The 13735-nt window shown below is 38.1% G+C and overlaps 1 protein-coding gene across 3 annotated transcripts in view; it reads left to right on the top strand.

The window, feature by feature from the left end:
• Positions 1–13468, top strand: part of THADA (THADA armadillo repeat containing) — a 288683-nt gene extending 275215 nt beyond the window's left edge. For all 3 annotated transcript variants that reach the window (XM_073339064.2, XM_073339066.2, XM_073339063.2), the window contains 2 exons: positions 10229–10395; positions 11933–13468. In XM_073339064.2, coding sequence (XP_073195165.2) covers positions 10229–10395; positions 11933–12277 — 512 coding nt within the window. In that variant the 3' untranslated portion in view covers positions 12278–13468. The remainder of the gene's footprint in view (positions 1–10228; positions 10396–11932) is intronic.
• Positions 13469–13735: the final 267 nt, after the last annotated feature.

The raw sequence follows: 13735 nt of genomic DNA, 5'->3' as shown, positions 1-13735 counted from the left end.
TTAATGTAAAATAAAATCAACTTGTCCTAAAACATATTTTATTGTATTTGCACTTATAATATAGGGTGCCGTATTAAAGGTTTTGATTCACATACTTTTCTTTTTAAAAGTACTTTTCTTTTAAAAAGTAGGTGAATCAAGGCCTTAAATGGAATAGCTATTGCTTAAGAAAAGTATTAAAGGATTAAAAACACTTATTGGAAGCCTGAAACTAAAGGGACACCTTCAACTTGAAATTTAGTCAATTAAAAAATAAGAGTAAAAGGTACTTTTCAGGTACTGCCCCGTCCCCAGGTTAAATTATCACTTCTCATATTTCTGCTAATAGTCACAATCTTTCTAAAAATATTACATCATTTGTGACTTTATGAAGCCCCTGACCCTGCAAAGACTTTGATAAATGCTTAACTTTACTCACTGTGAGTAATCCCATTGAGGCCAAGGGAACTACTCTCAGTGTATAAACTAAGCAGATGCTTAAATCTTTGCAGGATCGGGGCCACAGATTGTAATCCAGGTTTAAACTTTTTTTTTTTTTTTTTTGCAATATCACCCACAATGTTCTAGGAACTCGGTATACACATATACACGGGAAGACATGGTCCGTGGCCTAAAGAGCTTACACTCTAAGAAGTCAAGCAGTATTCATGGGAAAGACGGATATAATCAAGATGTAGAATTATATATTCCTTAATGTAAAGAAAAAAAAATAAATGCAAACACTTCAACTATAACTACCCCTCAAACTATGCTTTATTAGCTAACCAGTTTTTTGTAGGTGACATGGAAGAGTGACATGGAGAGGCCAAAAGGAAATTGCATTTGGCTCCCCAACTTTGGGGCCAATTCTAAACCAGTCCTGGTGTAACAAAGCCATGTTCGTGCTACAGGCTTCTGCCAATATATCTGTGTCAGTCCAGGTGTGTGATCCCAGACCAACATAGCTGGCCACCAAAAGCCACTAGTGTAGATGCAGCTACACTGGCAAAACTGGTATGGTTTATGTCAGTGTCGGGAGGGGTATATCGGTATAAGCTGGATGCGCATTAGGAGTGCTTTGCTGGCACAGTATACCGATATGCTTAAAACAGTAAAGCACTCCTACTGTAGATCTGGCTATAGAGTAGCTTAAGCCTAAGGGCTTCTTTCTGGATATGGTCCCCTCCGGATATGGTCCCCTCCGGATATGGTCCCTCCGGAACCGGCCAGAGATTGCCAGGGTGCATTGTGTTCCACCCATAGCCCTGACACTCCCATCCGTGCTCCAGCACATCCCCTATGCTGAGGGTTGCAGGTGTCACCAGAGCTGTCTGACTGAAACCTTGCTGGTGATTCCTTCCAGCTGGTGGGGAATGTCTCCTTTCCATTTCTTTAGCTCCATCTGAAGAGCACAAAGGGCCCAGAGCTGTGGGACAGAAACTGGTCACTAATGTTATAAACCAGCTTTCAAGTAGTAACTTGGTTTCCTATATTTGTTGTTGGGCCCATGTATGACTAATATAATAGTGTCCTTTTTAATGAAATGGTGTCTGTTAGCACAAGACTCAGAATTTTTTTTCATTAAAATTTTGAATTTAAATGCAATTCCCAGTTTGTGGTTTGGCAAGAAGGGTTTCCCACTCCCAGAATTTGGGAGTACACAAAGAGGAGCAGCTTTAAATGGAACAGCACAATAACCAAATTCTTAAGCATATTTTTAATTTTAATTGTATTTGTCTTTTAAACTGTGTTAATTTCCATGTTCATTTTGCTACTGTTTCTTTATTTTGGTAAGCAGACCGTATTAACCTGCGTCCTTATTCTGTTCTAAATTTAGAACAAACCGGTGAATAAAAAATGTTACTCGTTTTCAGAACCTGTGAGATTCTCCATATTTCTCTTTAATAAATACTTTTAGCAGCCAAATGGCACTCGGGAAGTATTGGTTTTCTGCTGACTACTGAGGTACAGTTTTCTTTGTGAATGGTGATAAAGGCAAGTGGTAAATGTCCTAAGTTTATCCCCTCTAGAATTTCTGCTGTCTGCAATTATTTCCGAACAAACCCTTTTTCAAAGCCAGTCTGGTATGTAGAGGGTAGACATTTTTAATACTTAGGACATCTATCTGCTGCTGTGAGAGCTAGAAGATTTTCTTTCTTCCGTGTTCGAAGAGTGAGCTTTAAACAGTTACTTGATAAATATATTTTTGTGTGTCTTATGGCTCAAGAAAGAATTTCAAGTAATTATTTGATTCATGAAGCATACTTACTGCACAGGACTGAATAAACTGAGTTGTGAACTTCTTTAATTATGGTAAGATGAGACCTTTAAAGCCAACACTGAGTATCACTATGCTTTGTAGACTGAGACTAGAAAAAATATGTGCAAGAACCTCCAACAAATTTTGAACACTTTGTTTTGAAATACTGTTATACTTCGACTTTTTTTTTTAACTTGATGCCAAGGAAAGGCCTCTCTTAAAGAGTTGTTATGAACACGTACAGCTACAAACCAGAGATGCAGGCAATGAAATGGAAACCAGATGATTTAGTTGTATGTAATATGGGGAAAGATATTGCTCTAGAGGACTAAAATGATCTAATCTCCTTTGATGGTATGAAACATTATAAAAGGGATCTGCTTACAGAATAGATTTTACATAAATGGTCATTTTTAAAAAAGGGAACTTCCTAACTTATAAATGAATTTGAAATGACAGAGTACAATAAACTTAGCACATTTTCAAACAACAATTCCAGTCCAACATTCTGGGTGTGTTGAGACAAAAGTTAGTCATTTTCTCTCTCTCTGTCTCTCTCTCCTTCCCTCTCTCCTCTGTCTTCTGTTGTTAACCTTTGATATGGCCAAAAGGACTGTCAGGCTAAAACAGTGACCTAGAGAATAGGTCAGGGCTAAGGACCTTCTTGGGTTTTTACCTGCTGCTTGTTCTATAATTTGGGTATTTGTCTGCTCCCATTTTACCAATGCACATATTTGCCATCTCTCTTCCTATATCCACATCTGGAAAAGCTGTCATAAAAATCATAGGGCTTCATGTAAGCAGGTACTGTGTATATATTGCATGGCTGTAGAATTGTGCTTCACCTTTCTGGACTCTCTTCCCTAGCCCACTAGGCCAATGGAATTTCTTTCCCTTAAAGGTGTTGCATATTTTGTGATGTGTACACGCACAAAATATTAGATAAAAGTCCATCTGCAGCAATACGACACCGGGTTGTGATTTCAAGTTCTATGGTGAGAATAGGGTTCGCTCCGTTCAGTACTTAGAGGAGAGCTACAAAGAAAATTTGGGATGCTGCAAAAAGTGTTGTTAGGTGGGTCAATAGCTGATGCTTTCCTTTGTGTGAATACTGAATCAATGCACCAGCATGGTATTAGGGACATTGTGCGGCTGAAGCTGCCATTTTGGGGATGAGATGTTAAACTGAAAACCTGACCTGTCATACATTAAAAAGAGAGGCATGTATCATGTTGTGCTTAAGATACTGAAGTGAGACTCAGGCTATCTGGCTGAGACTCAGGCGATTCAATCCCCAGATTTGCCATAGTTTCACTGTGTGAACTTCACTAATTCAATCTCTCGCTTCAGTGAAATGAGGATGATAATATTACCCTACTTCACAGGGTATTTGTGAAACTCTAAGTTACTAGGATGGCATAATAACCATGTGAGTACCTACCTGTCTAGATCCCATGGCACTTCTTATAAAAACTAAAATTGGCTAAATTCCAGCTTGATTTATTGTATCCCATCTACCTAAAATTCCTCCTTTAATTTCATTTAGAGAATTATTCTTCTTTCCTCCTCCTAAAACCTATTGTTGCTGTTGGATAGCACAATGTTTGTGAGCCCCTAACAGGACTTTTATACTGAGCTCTAAATATTGAACCAATTAGTTGTGTTTATATTTGCATTGAATGACAAATTTTCTTCTATAACTTGCACTATTCTACAAACTAAAGCTAAGTTATTGTTTGACAATTACTCACGTAAAACCAATTAGGAAACAGTTTATAGACACAGAACTCTAGGTTTTAATCTTTGTTCTCATAGTCTGTGTCCTGCCTTTTTTATTTTGTTGGTATTTTATCATTTTTGGTATGTATACTTTATTCCACTGTATTCAACGTTTTGTTGATTTTTTTACAATTCATAGTATAATACAAAAGTTTAAAAAGAGTATATTTTGAGGACACATCATAGGCTACCAGGAGAAATGTTCACATCTGGTGTGATCAAAGGTCTTGTGGTATATGAATGTGTATGTGGGAGGTCTAATTCTTCCATGGGTGGATTAACAAAGAAAACTCAAACCACTATAGTACTTACCCATCCCCCTTTATGAAAATTTACTTCCTGAACATAGAAAAACATCTAATACCTTATTTTTATCTTCTGTTTTTCATTTCAAGCAGTATTATTAATTCTTATGCTTTATCTTGTAACTATTAGTTTAAAGCACAGAGCATTCTGTGTATTTCAATCACTGAAGTGGCTTTATTTAACAAGATGATAATCTTGTTTATGACTGACATTTTTGCATGTTGTAACTTATACATGTCCTAGAGTTTTGAGAACTGATAAATGATCATTTCAACACTTCTACAGTGAATGAGCATATAGATCCTGCCCTTTACTTTGTTTGTTATGTTCATTAGTAGCCTCTTGCAGTCTGACTCTTCAGATTCACTTCCTGCTATTTTATTTTCTGTTAGTAGTAGTAAGTTGAATGACTATATAAGTAGACAATATCTAAATGATACAGACAACTGGTTCTGAACAACGTTGTTTACAATGTGAGAGGCTTATAATACTGGGTCATTGAATCACTTTTGTTAGGACTCTACTTTCACATTACTCTGAATTATTAACACAATATCAAATAATATAGTGTATAAGGCTAATTGAAATCAGTGATGTTTGTCTATTACCTATAAACATTAAATACATCAGTGAAAACTATGTAAATTATTTTTAAGTTACCTATAAAGAGAGTTGTATTCTTCTTCTTTATGCATGCATATGACATCAATTATTGTCCTTTTACTTAGCACTTATGAAGTACTATTCATCTTCAAAGCATTTTACACATATTTATTCACTGATCTACTCTATGCCTGATTTTCAAGATCTAATTTTCATAGGTATCAGAGTAAAGTTGCTATGTATACCTATGATCTCAATATGATAAATGATACAGATGAGTGATGGATAAAATAACAGCAAAAATACTTCAGTAATTAGTAGTAATTTAGTTCCTGTACATCAGTGTCTATAATTATTAATGTTAATAGTTCAGTTAATTAGTGTAATAGAACATATGCTATCTTGGGGTAGCGAGTAAAAAAAGGGTGGATTGATTGAATGTATGCAACTGGACATATAGTCAGTCCCAAAAAGAAAGTGATCAACATCAGTGCTTGGGGTATGCTACTGACCCCCAGGATCTGATTTGGATATGGATAGAGACTTCTTTGCTGGTTTTAATTAAATAAATACTACTGGGAATTGTGTGATTATGGGAGACTTTAACTTCCCAGGTATAGATTGGAGGACAAGAGCTACTAAAAATAGTAAGGGCTGTATTTCCCTGGATGTGATAGCTGACAGATTTCTTCACCAAATAGTTGTCGAGGGGATGCCATTTTAGATTTGGTATTGGTGAGTAGTGAGGACCTCACAGAAGAACTGGCTGTAGGGGACAACCTTGGTTCTTCTTCGAGTGCTTGCTCATGTCCATTCCATTGTAGGTGTGTGTGCTCGGCACATGCACTGGTGCCAGAAGTTTTTCCCTCAGTGGTATCCTTAGGGGACCAGCTCTGGTGCCCTCTGGAGTGGCATGCGTATGCACTGGTTTAAGGGGTGCCGCCAGCTCCCCCCACCCTTAGTTCCTTCTTACTGCCAGTGAAGGTGCTGGAACGTCTCCTTGCATCAGCAAGCTTACTCCTCTCAACTGTGTCTAGTTGTGAACTTTCTCTAAATAGTTGTTAGAAATTTGTTAGTTTTAGTGTAGATTTAGTGTTAGTTTGTTAGTCCCGAATGGGACTTACCCTAGGGATGGGGCATGCCCCAGTACCCAGGCTTCAAATCTTGTGACTGTTGCAGGAAATCCCATCCCAGTCAGTGATCCCCATAGAAGCTTAGGGGAAACCCATATGAGCAACAAATGTCGCATTTGCAAGAGTTTCAGCTCATGAACCAAAGAGGAACAGGACATTCGTCTCCGAGCACTCCTTATGGATTCGGCCCTTACTCTGGTCTTAGAGCTGACTAGATCAGATTCTGCTCTTAGCACCATGGCCTCGGTGCAGAGCACCCTGCCAGCACTGGCCTCAGACTGGCACCGCTTTCCATCCCCGGTACTGGCTAAAAAGCAAAGAAAGGCCAGGAGTGGGTGTTCTCCTATGTCCCGTAAAGGGAGGGAGAGGACTGGCTTCAAGACTGAAATTGATACGTTTATGAAGGGGATGGTATGATGAGACTGCCTACAATGGTATACAGCTGATCTGCAACTGCTAGTAGCAAATATCCCCAGCAGCCAGTGATGGGGCACGTGATGGGGAGGGCTGTGAGTTACTACAGAGAATTCTTTCCCAGCCAAAAACTCAAAAGGTAATAACAAAATGTTTTTTAAGTACATCGGAATCGGAAAGCCTGCTAAACAACCAGTGGGGCCACTGGACGATCAAGCTACAAAAAGAGTGCTTAAAGACGATAAAGTCATCTCAGAGAAACTAAATAAATTCTTTGCTTCAGTCTTCATGGCTGAGGATGTGAGGGAGATTCTCAAACCTGAGCTGTCTTTTGTAGGTGACAAATCTGAGGAACTGTCACAAATTGAAGTGTCACTAGAGGAGGTTTTGGAATTAATTGAGAAACTTAACAGTAACAAGTCACCGGGACCAGATGGCATTCACCCAAGAGTTCTGAAAGAACTCAAATGTGAAATTGCGGAACTATTAACTATAGTTTGTAACCTGTCCTTTAAATCAGCTACTGTACCCAATGAATGGAAGATAGCTAATGTAACGCCAATATTTAAGAAGGGCTCTAGAGGTGATCCTGGCAATTACAGATCGGTAAGTCTAACATCAGTACCAGGCAAATCAGTTGAAACAATAGTAAAGAATAAAATCGTCAGACACATAGAAGAACATAAATTGTTGCGCAAAAGTCAACATGGTTTCTGTAAAAGGAGATCATGTCTTACTAATCGATTAGAGTTCTTTGAGGGGATCAACAAACATGTGGACAAGGGGGATCCAGTGGACATAGTGTACTTAGATTTCCAGAAAGCCTTTGACAAGGTCCCTCACCAAAGACTCCTACGTAATTTAAGTTGTCATGGGATAAGAGGGAAGATCCTTTCATGGATTGAGAACTGGTTAAAAGACAGGGAACAAAGGGTAGGAATAAATGGTAAATTTTCAGAATGGAGAGCGGTAACTATTGGTGTTCCCGAAGGGTCAGTCCTAGGACCGATCCTATTCAACTTATTCATTAATGATCTGGAGAAAGGGGTAAACAGTGAGGTGGCAAAGTTTGCAGATGATACTAAACTGCTAAAGGTAATTAAGACCAAAGCAGACTGTGAAGAACTTCAAAAAGATCTCACAAAACTAAGTGATTGGGCAACAAAATGGCAAATGAAATTTAATGTGGATAAATATAAAGTAATGCACATTGGAAAAAATAACCCCAACTATACATACAATATGGTGGGGGCTAATTTAGCTACACCTAATCAGGAAAGAGATCTTGGAGTCATCGTGGGTAGTTCTCTGAAGACGTCCACACAGTGTGCAGCGGCAGTCAAAAAAGCAAACGGGATGTTAGGAATCATTAAAAAAGGGATAGAGAATAAGACGGAGAATATCTTATCGCCCTTATATAAATCCATGGTACGCCCACATCTTGAATACTGCATACAGATGTGGTCCCCTCATCTCAAAAAAGATATACTGGCATTAGAAAAGGTTCAGAAAAGGGCAACTAAAATGATTAGGGGCTTGGAATGAGTCCCATATGAGGAGAGATTAAAGAAACTAGGACTTTTCAGCTTGGAAAAGAGGAGACTAAGGGGGGATATGGTAGAGGTATATAAAATCGTGAGTGGTGTGGAGAAAGTGAATAAGGAAAAGTTATTTACTTGTTCCAATAATATAAGAACTAGGGGCTACCAAATGAAATTAATGGGTAGCAGGTTTAAAATAAATAAATGGAAGTTCTTCTTCACTCAGTGCACAGTCAAATTGCCTGAGGAGGTTGTGAAGACTAGGACTATAACAGAGTTTAAAAGAGAACTGAATAAATTCATGGAGGTTCAGTCCATTAATGGCTATTAGCCAGGATGGGTAAGGAATGGTGTCCCTAGCCTCTGTTTGTCAGAGGGTGGAGATGGATGACAGGAGAGAGGTCACTAGATCATTACCTGTTAGGTTCACTCCCTCTGGGGCATCTGGCATTGGCCACTGTCGGTAGACAGGATACTGGGCTGGATGGACCTTGGGTCTGACCCACTATGGCCATTCTTATGTTCTTTCTAGCTGTTGGGTCTTGACAAAATGCTTAGGGTCTAACTGATCTCCATTTTTGGGGTTGGGAAGGAATTTTCCCCTGGGTCAGATTGGCGGAGACCCTGGGGGATTTTCACTTTCCTCTGCAGCATGGGGCGCTGCTCATTTCCAAGTTTAAACTAGAGTAAATGGTGGAATCTCTGTATACTTGAAATCTTTAGTTTAAATTATGATTTCAGGACTTCAGTAACTCAACCAGAGGTTATAGGTTATTAAAGCAGTGAGTGAACAAGGTTCTGTGTGGCCTGCAATGTGTAGGGCAGTGGTGGGCAACCTGCGGCCCATCAGGGTAATCCACTGGCAGGCCGTGAGACTGTGTGTTTACATTGACTGTCCACAGGCACAGCTCCCAGTGGCTGCGGTTCGCCATTCCCAGCCAATGGGAGCTGCGGGAAGCAGAGGCTAGCACGTCCCTGCGCCATTTGCATATCTGAAAATCAGCTGTAAAGTAAGTGATTAATATGGGGGAGTTGCTTCCAATGTTTTAGTCTTATTCTGCCTGCATTTTTGTTCATTTTTAATCTCAACAGTCCTTTTCCTTCATCAGACTAAATGAATCCTCAGAAAGAGGAAGTCAGTGCTAGCTTCCAAGTGTGACTGATTTTCTAGGTAGCTGTGATTACATCATTCCACCTTCCTTTGTCCTGGTAAAAAGGTGTCTTGGAGAATAGCATTACTTTAAAAATAAGCCCTTTTCATGAATAGCTTTTCTCTGGTGAATATAAATGAACCTTGCTAAAATTTGTTTTACATCATGCTCTAGTCAGGGAATTTGTCTGCACTAGGATTTTCCCTCTATATTTTCCCACTGTTGCTACCACTAGTGCAGCTCTACTGCTGATAGCAACAATGGGAACCCTAGTGTAGACAGGGCTCTAGAAGGTTGCTGGCATTTTTACCACTGTCATCGAGAGCAAGCAAACACAGTGATTAAAACATCATTTGCAGCAGCTGGAAATCTAGGGAAGAAACGCAGTGTAGATAAGAGTGTATGGGTACAGTTTATAGCATGGTGGTTCATCCATTTCTCCACTGTCCAGGGAAACTATATTAGCATCCTGCTAGCAAGACCTGTGTTTAAACCCAATTCTGGCTAAAGATGCCTGGAACTCTTACGTAAACAGGGCCTGAATTTTTCTTGATTTTATGGGTTTATTTGAACCTTTATTGTTTTGTCTATATTTATAATTTAATTTATTCTATGGAGGTTTGGTTGAAAAGCATGCCATTAGCATGCTGTGAATATTGAGATCCATGGTGTCAGACGTAATTTAAAACATAGCTGCATTTTGTGTATTACTTTTAACATACAGTCACAGCCTACAAGGTGATGACCTTGTCTGAAAGCAAGGGACATACATGTTCGTATACTTGGATACATAATACTGAACATTACTATGTGCACAATAGTAATTTTTAAACTTAATTGTCTTCGGTGTTTCATGTATTATTTTGAAATAAGAAAAGAGCCCAACCCCCACAGCTGGCTAATCATGTATTTCTAACTACTTGTGACTGTAAATTAGCATTCTACATTTGCTTTTGTAATTTCAGCCTTGATATTCATACGTGAGCTCACTTATATGCTACTGTTAATGTAAAATGATGTTTGGTCTCAACTTACATTATTCTTCCTATTTTCTCTCCGCAGAGTTTGCCTTTCGTGTAGTAAATGCATCCATGGCCTTGGATTTAGCATTTGGCATACTGTGTGAGCTGCTTCAGCAGTGGAATCAAACCAGTGCTGGTGTCCTAGTGTTACTGGAATGGCTGCTGGGAGAGGATGAGCTAAAAAAAGATATGGAGACTACAACACTGGTAATTCTAATTACTTAATTTCTGGAGCTGGAACAGACTTAAACTTGAAAGTAAAACATTCACAGTGACAATAGTCTGTTTAAAATAAATAAATAAATAAATTGGGCCTGATCCTGCAATTCTCATATAAGTAGTCCCATTGATGTCCACACTAAGCCATACTTTTTTTAAAAAAAGTTTAATGACCATCCTGGGTTATTTTAACATATCAGTTGTCACCCAACATTTCACAGATGCAGGGCCTGATTTTCAGAGGCGCTGATCACCTAAAGATCTGATTGAAGTTAATAGTTGTTGTAGATGATCAGCGTGTCTGAAGTCCAAGCTCATTACTCCTACTACTATTGGTTTGCTTCCTGCTATTGTTCTAGTTTTTCCAGAGCTTTCAAATTTTGTTATATTCTGTGGGCTCAGTACTACAAAGCCTTATACACATGAATCATCCTCGCTCATTGAAACTATTGACGTCAGTAGGTAGGATTTGCATAAACAAGACTTAGCAGGATTGGGCCCATAGAACTTAATATCGTATGTTAGGTGCTAACTTGCCTTTGAAAGGCCAAGAAATATGAATATAATACTATAAAGTAAACTGGTAGTAGTGGCAACAGCTACATCTTTGAAACAAGAAGAAAAGGAGTACTTGTGGCACCTTAGAGACTAACCAATTTATTTGAGCATGCATGGAGATACACATGTGCACACCAACCTGCACTCTTACAATGAGGGATTTTCACACCTAAATCAGGCACATTTAAAGTGAGCATGTACTTGTTCTGAAAATTTGGAACAAGACTTCAATCTGAGACTCTCTTATACTGTACATAATTTCTTGGTAGATATTTTTATCTGAATGCATCCGATGAAGTGAGCTGTTGCTCATGAAAGCTTATACTCAAATAAATTGGTTAGTCTCTAAGGTGCCACAAGTACTCCTTTTCTTTTTGCAAATACAGACTAACACGGCTGCTACTCTGAAACCTATCTTTGAAACATTGGCTGACAACTGATATGATAAAATGACCATTCAAATGTCTTATGAAACTTTTCTTAAGCATTTGGTTTAGGTATGTCTTTTTGATGTTCTACTACTGTTTCCTTGACTGATGTAATTTTCCTTTATTAATTAATCTACTCCACAAGCTCCATGATATACCCAATTACCATACTGATTACTGAGGTCTCTGTATAATATAAGACAGTGACACAGTGGAAGGAAAGCTAATTCTGCACTCCCCACCATGCACAAATATTTAGGCTGTTTTTACTTCCACTATTTCCAAAATAAAAGTTACATCATAAGCGCTTGATTTCTGGAGATATGTCATTGGCACACTGGGAAACTTTGTTTTGGGCTTTCCAAATCTTTGAATAAATTGAAGAGATATATATGAACCCTTACCCTCACATAGAACAGCAAAGAAACTGTTTTAGTAATATTTTTATCAGCATTATTTCCCCTTAATGTTGTTTAATATTGGATTATTTGCCCTTTATCATCAAACCACTGATCTTTGTTGTTTTTCTTTTCATTGAGATGGAAGATGACAACCTGTTTAATAAAGGGGAAGTGAATTTTTGGGCAGAGACGCTGACTAACGTCAGACAGCTTAGTAAACATCTGTTCTTGCTCATACCAGCCACTCACTTAAATTCGCCAGATCAAGGAGAATTCCTTCGATTGGCAAGAAGAGCATCTGATCAAGCAAAGCTTGTTACACAGCTTCTTAAAGAGCTACCGCCAACTCCAGAATTTTCCAAAACTGTGGAATTCACAAGATTAGCAATTCAGAATGAAAGAATATCAACTTGTCTTAAGATATTAACCTTGCTTGAACTTGATGATGATACTTGCAAGAACAAAGAAAATCCTGAAAAGTGAAACACTGGCAGTTTGTCCTGTGCTGGTTGTATAAATTTTATTACATTGTGAACAAAGAGTTGAATTCTCTCTAGGTTTGGGACGGGATATATTTGTTTAATGACTATAGTAAACCTTTTTAATAGTACATGCTAAAAACACATTTTTCATGAGTCCATTGAATCTTTGTCAGACTTGCTGTAGGAGAAGATTTTTTTAAATGCATTTACTAATTTCATTCAGACCAGCATAGTTCATTGCAGCTACTGTAGGACGCAAAGCCGCTAACCTTAGTATTTTCCATTCATCCAGGTGCAGGCCACCTGCTGATCTGGTGTGCTTTATCCCTCAAGTTATTCCTCCTCTACTCCTATGCCATAATTCTTGACTTTGTTTTTCCTTTTGTCAGCATGTAGCAATTCTTAACACACTCAGAATATTAACCTGATACTGTTTTATTTTGATTTTTTGAAAAACTGTTCCTAAAAAAAAATATTGACTTCCTTTGCTTGCCCATGCCAAGCCTGAATCAGAGTTTTTAACTTCGTTCCATTTTTAACCAGGGGGAAGCATAGGAGCCTGATTTTTAAAAGTGGCCTCTTGTTTTGCAGGTGCAAATAGATGTGTAAGTGCTGCCAAGTGCCTGATTGCTCCTGCACAGAAAATAGGTATCAGAGTGCTAACATTTTTACCTTCAAACCAGAGGCTGGGTTTGAAGCCCTTTCCAGAATGAAGACCAGTGTTCAAAATAAAACATGCTTTTCATTTTAGAACCACATGAGGTCATGCTTGCTCACTTAGAGTATACTTTACTCTGTAAGTAAGGTATGAGTAAAGATAGCAGAATCAGGCCTTTACAAAATAGAGCAAATCTGATAGCAACCTTCTGATGGTGATCAGAATAATTTTATTTTGACATTACAGTCTGTTTTAGGAGATTTTGAATATAGCAATGTGTTGTCTCAAATCATCAAAAGAGATCTGGAGTTCTCGTATTTATGTGTGCTTTGTACATTTCTCTTTCTGAATTCTTGAATTTGGTTCCAAGATCACAACAAGTTCAAATAAATAATTAAAAAGACTCAGTGCATTATTTAATCAAGAGCTAAAACCTGTATAGCATGCATGCAGTAACCAAAACAAAGATATATAACTTGCTCTAGACTGATTTTTAAATTATCACTGCAAGAGTATGGGCTTATGATCAAACAGTGATTCTTTATTTGCACTTTCACCCTTCATGTCTTTTAGTAAATGTTAATTGGAAATCTTACTGAAAAGTAATTAATAGTTCAATACAAGAGTTTCCGAAGCTTAGTACTTCAGATGCTTTAAGTTATATTCTTAATATCCCAGTAGGTGGCACTATAATACAACATTATCTAAGAACTAGTGACAGTGCGAGGTTTCATATTATTTATACAGTAGCTTAATCTTCAATGTAAACCTGAAGCCCAGTTCAATTAGTGTAAAATGAAT

The sequence above is a fragment of the Lepidochelys kempii genome, chromosome 3 (genome assembly GCF_965140285.1).
Source record: "Lepidochelys kempii isolate rLepKem1 chromosome 3, rLepKem1.hap1, whole genome shotgun sequence".
NCBI classification, from domain to species: Eukaryota; Metazoa; Chordata; order Testudines; family Cheloniidae; genus Lepidochelys; species Lepidochelys kempii.
Note: the sequence above shows the minus strand (reverse complement) of the source record. Positions and strands in the feature narration are given on the sequence as shown.